At 49.8% G+C, this 9,009-nt stretch overlaps 1 protein-coding gene across 1 annotated transcript in view; it reads left to right on the forward strand.

The window, feature by feature from the left end:
- ripor2 (RHO family interacting cell polarization regulator 2) overlaps nt 1–9,009 on the forward strand; it is a 46,313-nt gene that overhangs the window by 23,585 nt on the left and 13,719 nt on the right. The window contains 8 exon segments of the mRNA XM_047019609.1: nt 940–1,092; nt 1,392–1,470; nt 1,900–1,923; nt 2,296–2,349; nt 7,689–7,838; nt 8,059–8,122; nt 8,419–8,462; nt 8,919–9,005. Of these exon segments, the coding sequence (XP_046875565.1) occupies nt 940–1,092; nt 1,392–1,470; nt 1,900–1,923; nt 2,296–2,349; nt 7,689–7,838; nt 8,059–8,122; nt 8,419–8,462; nt 8,919–9,005 (655 nt within the window).

Here is a 9,009-nt window from a genome sequence, read left to right on the forward strand (position 1 = left end):
GTGTGTTTGCATGCACATGACAACATGGATGTGTATGTGGAAAAGAGAGAATGCTAGAACGCCAGTGTATATGTGTGTGTGTGACAAATCCACATACCCAATCCCTGCTGGAGCCGTGCTGCTGAATGTTGCGTCAGCTAGCGTGACCCCCAAGGCTATGAGGCGCTCCCGTTCCACGATGCTCCCGTTCCACGATGCTCCCGTTCCACGATGCTGGCCTAGATTCACAGCAGCTCAGACCTCTCCCCGGCCTCCTCCAGCAGCGCGCTCAGACGTGCCGACCGGAAGAGTCATCTGTCACCCTAGCCTCAAGATGACTCTGGAATCCAGCTTCACTGCATTTCAGAGAGGACCATCCTTACACATACGACTGGATGAGACTATACCCACTCTACGAGCACCTGTAAACACACTGCCATTATTTATATAGACATGATACGCCTACGGAGATAGAATGGCCACTTGTTGTGGATAAGGGTGTGTGTGTCGATGAAGGTTTATGTGTGAGAGACAGGAGAATGCAGAGTGATCCCACAAGACCAACACGAGAAACGATCAGTCTTGGTAAATGAGATCGTACGTTTTCAACGTCGTAGTGAGGTCCATTTGCAGATTGGCCCTTTACATGGCGTGGCAAAGGCCGACTCTGCAGATATGAGCATCATATCACAAACAGGGCCACCACTGAAACTGCTGAGTGAGTATATAACTTGCTGACGTGAGAATCCGTTGAAGTGAATGGAGAATTATACTCTTGTTATTGGTCCTATTCCTGACTCGTACGAGTGTGTGTGTGTGTGTTTCAAGAAAAGGGAGCATATACCTCTGTACCTGTGTGTGTGTGTGTGTGTCTCCGCTGACCCCGACGTCCTCTGCATTTTCCGCGGGTTGTCGTAACATTCTATAGCGCCCGTCCAAGCTGACCGCGTGTGTCTCCAGGTGTAACTCGTTCATGGGGAACTCAGTGGTCCAGAAAAAGCCCCAGTCCAAGCCCAAGAAGCCCCATCTGTCCGGGCACAAGGCCAGCAGCTCCAGAGAGCCACAGCCCAAGAGACTGGAGGAGGTCTACGGAGCCCTCAAACAAGGCCTGGAGTGAGTACACACACACACACGTACTCTCACACACGCGCACACTTTGAGCACTCCTCTTTCGGCTCCTGTCCTCTCTTTTCGTTCCACACTATTGCGTCAGATGGGTGCGCACACACACACACACACACACATTCCTTTTCTCTTACCTTCACTCAAACCCCTCAAGCATCGGTGCTTGGCCCACAGGCTCTATGCTTTGAGCACGCACACACACACATGCCAACATACACAGATGGCAAGCATGAGCGGGACATACATGTATGTGAAAGGCTCATTCTCTCTCTCTGTGCTCTCTCAAGTGAGTATCTGGAGGTCCACCAGACGGAGTTGGACAAGCTGACGTCCCTCATGAAGGACATGAAGAGGAACTCTCGACTGGTGAGGCAGGAAATGACACGTTTACCTTAGATCAGCAGTTGGTAAAATGGCATCACTTGGGTTTTGCCAAAATAGGTTTAGTAACGAGCTGTTGTGTGTTTTTTCTTTTTAAAAGATGTTATTGTAGCGTAACTTTAACTATCCAACAGCACAATACAACTCATTATTGTGACAATGCTGTTTGTCTAACTCGGCATGGCATCTGTCTTTTCCGAGGACGTTTAAGTAGTCTCATGAACCTAACGTTGGCTAACACTCGATGGCTCAACCAAAGCAGCGATGGCAGTTTTTAAAAATAGAAATCCTTTTAACTTTGGTTTTAGACAAGCACAAGCTGCTTTGCATGAGTGTTGTCAACCTCAGAAGTGCCACATGCGTGTGCTCATTTCTCTTCCCCTCTCTTTCTCGTCCGTGTATGTTTTGCCACAGGGAGTGCTGTACGATCTCGACAAGGTGAGTGAGGGGAGGAGGAGAATTTACCAGAAACCCCTCCCTGACGCGCGTGTGTGTGTGTGCGTGTGCGTGTGTGTGTGTGTGTGTGTGTGTGTGTGAGGAGGGAGCTGTGTGGGAAGGGATGGGGGAGGGGAAAAGAGGTAGGAGGAAATAATTGGAGAGAACTTGAATAAACAAGAGATGGCACAGTACAAGAGAAAGTTAAAAAAAAAGTGTGTGTGTTTGTGTGAGGCGTCTTGGCTCGGTGTGACCCATCAGTGTCATACTTTTGTCCCAAAATGTCACCTTGGTAACCTACTGTAACAGCAAAGTTTGGACATGTGCACTAAACCCCAGGCCAATGACGACCTTGTCTGTTCCTGTGTTCTGCAGCAAATCAAAACCATTGAGCGCTACATGAGACGGCTGGAGTTTCACATGAGCAAGGTGGGTCGTGCTGCCATCGAGGACAGGGGTCGTCCGTATAGGATCACCTATTACCGTGTGTAACCTGTCTGCATTTAGACAGCCTTGCTAATGTTTCATTTCTTGGAATGTTGGCCTTTGACCATGCAAGGACAGACACAAACACCTACCCTTACACACATGCCTACACACACAAATACCCTTCCATTGACCCATAGGTGTCTCCTGGCATGATACTGCCTTTCTTGGCCTGTCAGGTTTGTCTGCGTAGCTAACACATATCGAAGCCTCTCCACCCTACTGGTAGATGGCCACTTCGAACCTGGGTCGAAAGGTTGGGTGGCGTCTCTCTGACCTCACGACGGGTCATTGTGTTGGTAGCGGGGCTGGCTGCTCTACCAAAATGTCCAGGGTCTCCCACCCCCCCTCTGCGTGTGAAACCAAGCTCCCGGAACACAGATACAAAAAAAACACAACAGCGCCCTGCCAAGCGGTTACCGTGGTAACACAGAGCAGCAGGCGTGAGGATCATGTCATTGTGTGGCGCGCAAACTCTTTACATACACGCACGCGTGTGTCCGCGCACATGCACTCGCACGCACGCACATACTCCCTGAGTGACAAGGGGGAGGGGGAGTTGATCAAGCTTTGGACAGTCCTAGTTCTTGTCATCAGTCTCTACACACACAAACACACACTCCATCAAACACACACACACACACACACACAAAGTCTAACCAGGGCAACATGATAGAGCCTGAATCTCACCACCTGCTCCTTCCTTGTGTGCCAATTACATCTTCAATCAGTGGGCGGACATCACTTCAGAGCGTCTGACCAGAAGCAGGAGGAACAGATGATGAGCCTGATGTGCGTCATCCCCGGCACCTCCCCGCTGATAGGCGATCGTTTAGTAGGCCCTGGCGGCACACAGCCTCAAAGGACTGTGTGTGTAGACCAGGCAGAACGAACACACAAACACAGATGCGGACACAAAGCAGACGTGCACACACACACACACACACACTAAAGAAGGGCTATGTATAGTTTTTTGATGACTATAGTGCTAATTATACCTGGCAGCTTCTGTGTTTTCAGTGAAAGAGATGTGTCCTTCCACTCCCCCCCCCCCCCCCCCCCCCCACACACACACACACACACTTTCTGTTCACCTCCTATCATCATCACCACCTGTCTCAAACACTTCCTGTTTGCCCCACCCGCCCTACTTCCTGTCAGTAGAATAGCCACCTGCCGTTATGGCTGCAGGCTGCGTCGTCATGGTCCCTCTACCACAGAGAAACCGTCAGGGCCAATTAAACATACACTTGCGCACAAGAATGATTCAGCAGTTTGAGCCTTTAATCGTCAACTGCGTTAGAGACACGTTAATGACTAAATCGCCGCGTAGGCACAAAGATAAGGTTTACTATTACACCATGTGGTGTTGGAGGGGATAAGTCTGGTCATTATATACTCACGCGCACACGCACACACTCCCCAATCGCAACCTCAAATTCCTGACAATAGCTTTTCTCTGGCTACTCTAAACAAATGGCCTAGCCTAGCCGGACACTCCACAAAGATTGATCTCATTAGAGAGCCATCTGCTGACAGGCAGATTCAGTGTATGAGTGCGTGTGCTTTCAGCGGAGGCAGCAGGGCGGCCAGCCACCACCCACAGATTGGCATCAGCTGGACGTCCACTATAGCACTCCATTACCCAGCAGGCACTGGGCTCTATCAGCATAGTCTTAAATATGTCCAATACTTTCATAACGATAATGCAAATGTAATTGCAATATCAGCGGAGAACTGCATTCACAAGTTGTTCAACCAAAAGCTAGACTCCCTGGGAGCAGACGCGCACTTATTTCAGCGGAGAAGCAACAACACAAGCTCATTTATCTCTGTTATACAGCCCGGGGCTAGGGATTCTCCACAGGGTGTACACACACACACACAAACACACACTGCCTTTCAGAACAAACCTGCAGAACACACACACACACCTGCATGGCCTCTCAAGCACCCCGCACCTTCTCTAAAGACCCTCATCAGAGCCCCCGGACCGTCTCGTCTCCCTCCCACTCGGTTACGAGGGCCCCGACACTTGCACCCCTCAATTGTTTTGACCTAGATACAGCGCTGCCTCCGAACCCCCTGACGAACTGCTACAACAACAACAACAGCAGCAGCAGCGACGAGGCAAGGTGTGAGAGAACCAAAACGAACAAAGACACCAAGTGGAGCAAACTAGCTCATTCGCTAGCGCTAATGAATCACACGGACGGCTGTTTTGCCTGTCAAATTACAAAGCACGTTCTCCCCGGGAGAAATGAAAGCTAAATTGCTTTGATATCCAAGGCCGTGTTGCACACTGAGTTCATATAACTTTTGAGCAGAAGGGTCTTGTTTGTGTGTGTGGTGTGCAGGTGTCTGCATTGCCTTTCGATCCCAAGGTCTTTAGATGAGGTGCAATCTTTATACGGGTAACCATCTATTTGTGTTTGTTTGAGACAAAGGCCTATTTCACTCCCTACTTTAGTGTCATAAAAATACCCGCACACACTCACACACAGTTCTCTTATCTCGTTTTCTTACACTCACACATGAGTTCCCCCTTGACACCGTCAGTGTGTGTGATTGTGTTTGATGTGGCTAGGCTATGCTGCAGGTGTGAATAATCTTTTTAAGATCTTGCCTGCTCATGCCCTTGGTCTAATGTGTTTTTGTTGGGTGGTAGAAAAGCCTTAAAGCTGTAAAGCTTATGGTAAACATAGTCTTAACTTAAGAGGAACCCCCCCCCCCCCCCCCCCCTGCTCCTTCTTTACACCACAGATATAGTACAGATACCGTATAGGTTAAGATATACATTATATTTAAGTGGAGTTTTTATGTGGTCTGCGTTTTCTTTTTATTGTGTCGTTTTATAGAAATAATGTGTAACCTCAGTCCCTGCTCTGAGATTGTTGGTGTGCGTGTGGGTGTGTGATTGGGTGGGCTTGACTAAATCCTTGTGAGGCTGTTCCCCCTCTCTTAACTCTAAGAGGACAAAAGCCAGAGAAGATTAAAAAACTCTCTTGCGGATCAAGCTCCACAGGGGTGTGTGCTGCCAGCCCGTGTGTGTGTGTGTGTGTGTGCGCACGCCTCAGATATGTACAGTCCGCGTGGGCGTGCGCATGCCTTGTGTACGTGCGCGCTCCCCTGTAGCTTTGTGTCACCAGTCAGTGCTGTATATCCGTCTTCGTCTCCAGAGTGCGGGTGTTAGCCGTGTCCTTAGACCACAGAAGGTCTCGCTTCCTTGTCTCTCTCCTCCCCACCCACAAGAGTTCATCGGTTTGTTTACCTTCCTTCAAACGGCCCCACCTCTCCCTCCCTGAGTCGCATCAGGAGGGAGGTAACTGTGGTGGAGTGACACGCTGGGCGGACGCCTCGGGGCCCCTGCACGTGGTGACCTTTGTTGTGTCGAGAGAGTTCTTTCTCTTCTCTGTTCTAAATAAACCTTCCTGAAAGGCACAATGTCAACCTTTTTTCTGATCCTTTCTATGTTCACCGGTGGTTGTCATGAATGACGGGCCTCAGAGGCCTTTTCTTCATTCTCAAAGATGGTAACCTTTTCATCAGTGGTTTTTAGAATTGTGTAGGGATACTGTGTTGTTCTCTAAGCTAGTGGCTTCATGTGTGTAGTATGTGTGTTATGGGTGTCTTGAGTATACTGCTTTGGGCTGGAGGTTTTCAATCACAAGTGAAGGCACTAACAGTTGCGGTTTCGAGTTTTAACGAGTTGCACATTTCAGCTGCACCCCGAATAAACAACCCACCACAGACTGGAGGCCGTCAGGTCTGGTCTAGGCTGGGTAGGGGTGTGTGTTTGTGTGTGTGGTGGGTGGGGTGTGAAATGAGATTGGGTTTGGGGGTGGCACACATGGGGCACTTCTCGCCAAAGGGTTGTGTGGGGTGTGTTCGGGGAATTGTGTGTGTGTGTGTTTGGAATGTGTGTCAGGGTAAGGCGCTGGTACGATTTGGTTTGCGTGGGCATCCTACAAACCCTGGGTGTACCGTATCAACCCGTCTCCAGACTTTTAATATCTGAATGTGGCGCACAATATGACATTGTTTAGGAGGACATGGGTTATACACAAGAGAAACCAGTGTGGCCAAACCCCACTTTCTGTGGCTGCATGTCTGTGACAACCAATCAACGGTCCCCGTTTCACCTTCCAGCGTGCCTCATTTATCTCGTCCCTTCCACAAACACACACACACACGAAATACTCGCACGCTCGCTATTGTCTAGGCGGGGGGTTGCCAGATTGGCCCATATCCCCCTCCCCCCCAGACACACACTCCTCCTTTCTCTAATGAGCAGTTTAAAGACGGCGATGCATCAATCTTTCACTACGCCCCCGCTGGGCATGCCTGAATATTTCCTTTTGATGTGGGACACTCCAAGTGTTTGGTTTCGCGCCCGTCTCCGCAGTGCCGCCGTTGGCAAATTGGATCCTCTCTCTACCACCCCCCGAGAGGATGAGATGGGAGGGATGGAGAAAATTCAGAGACCGGCTAGCATGATTAAGCAAAACAGTCTCTCTGATGGCCTAACATGGAGACACAGACGTGAAATGACTGCATGTCTAATTATATCATTAGGCCCTAATGTTGATCTCGTGTTGGCCGTTTAGTGGAGGCTGTGCGGCTTGGCGTTGACCCCGCGTGGTGCTGCTCCTCCTGCGGTCCTCAGGGGGGGGGGCGAGGGAGCCTGGTGAGCTCTCGATGCCGTCTGGCGTTCCGATGCTCGCTGCATGAGTATTCCTCTGGGGGGGAAGGGGGGGTGACACGCCAGACTGCGGGGCCACGTTCGCCGCATGGCGAGGATGATTCGGATTTTTTCTGTCGTATCTCGTTTCGCCTTCCTGTCACGGCGCTTTGCTTTGCCATCCTCCCCTCATCGCTTTTCACACTTCCAAGTGCTGGGCGTGGAAATCCTGAGGGGCGCAGTCTTGGTCCGTGCATCACTGTCAGACAGTCAGGAAGAGTCTGGACCTCAAGAAATATTAGTATGATGCTGACCTGGTAATTCTTCTTTGATGGATTGCATGTTAGACCAAGGGTGTAGGCTAGCTCTAATTCCAGGAAGGCTTCAGTTTTTCCACTGTCTTTCAGTGGAAACAGTCAACCCATCCAGTAGACCAGATATTATTTTAAAAAGCTGAATGTTACGATGCTTTGACAATATCTGACTTTTATTTAGAAGTATTTTGCCACCGTAGTTGTGTGTGTGCTTGCATTTGTATGTGTATAAGTGTGTTTCTGTATCTTTGTCTATAATTATTTCTGTTGTGTGTGTGTGTATATAGGTGGATGAGCTGTACGAGGCCTTCTGCATCCAGCGGAAACTGAGAGATGGAGCAAATCGGATGAAGCAGGCCTTCTCTGCCTCTCCCTCCACCAAGGGCACGCGCGAGAGCATCGCCGAGGTCAACCGCAGATACAAGGAGTACACAGAGGTACACTCACACACACACACGCACACAATCATGTACACGCTGTTTGATACAAACACACACATGCCTATAACATTCGCACGCGGACACAAATATTTGCCGCCCGTTCTCACACGCCCACACGTCCGTCAGCTTGATGAGAGTTTCGCAGGTACTGTCACCATCCCAAGATTAATGAGGGTTGTGCTGCCTGTCAGTAGCTCATCTCTGCTTTCCTCCTTAGAACATGAGCACCTTCGAGGGGGAGCTGGAGAACTTGCTCGGGGAGTTCCACATCAAAATGAAAGGTAGGGCCAGGGCCAGTGGACTAGGATATCAGGTTTCAAACAAGAGCAAGGATTAACAACATGCACTTAAGGGACCCGCTTGCTTGAATGATGAAGCTAGTATTTATGCTCGCTTTTTTATGCTCCAGAAGTTTCCTGTTCTAAATGTTAGCAAGAAACAGTACTTATACTACTAAGTACTAAGTCTATTTGTATTGGATGTAAGTGTTTATGTATTGTAATTGCAAATGTAATTTGTATTTATGGATTTTCGACAAATCTATAATTACCACTTTCCATCTCTTTTTTCTTTTTAGGTTTGGCTGGATTTGCAAGACTCTGTCCAGGAGACCAGTATGAGGTGTGTAGGATGTCTGTACATCTAATCCATCTCTGTCATGTCATCATCAATAACTTGGCTTTTAGCAAGCTTGACATTTCTTCCTCTCCCCCCCCCCCCCACACCTTATCCCCCCCCCTCTCTTTTTACTCGCTGACCTTGCTTTCCCTCCCCATTCTCTCTCTCCCTCCTTCCCCCCTCCCTCTCTCTCTCTCTCTCTCTCTCTCTCTCTCTCTATTCCCCGCCTCTCCCTCTCATTCCCCCCCCCCCTCTCCCTATCCTCCCCTCTGTCTCTCTCTATCTCCCCGCCCCCTCTCTCTCTCTTCCCCCCCCCCCCCTCTCTCTCTCTCTCTCTCTCTCTATTCCCCCCCTCTCTCTCTCATTCCCCCCCCTCTCTCCCTATCCCCCCCTCTGTCTCTCTCTATCTCCCCGCCCCCTCTCTCTCTCTTCCCCCCCCCTCTCTCTCTCTCTCTCCAGATCTTCATGCGTTACGGCCGTCAGAGGTGGAAGCTGAAGGGCAAGATCGAGTCCAACTCCAGACAGAGCTGGGATGGAGAGGAGATGGTCT

The sequence above is a fragment of the Hypomesus transpacificus genome, chromosome 4, assembly GCF_021917145.1.
Source record: "Hypomesus transpacificus isolate Combined female chromosome 4, fHypTra1, whole genome shotgun sequence".
Taxonomy (NCBI): domain Eukaryota; kingdom Metazoa; phylum Chordata; class Actinopteri; order Osmeriformes; family Osmeridae; genus Hypomesus; species Hypomesus transpacificus.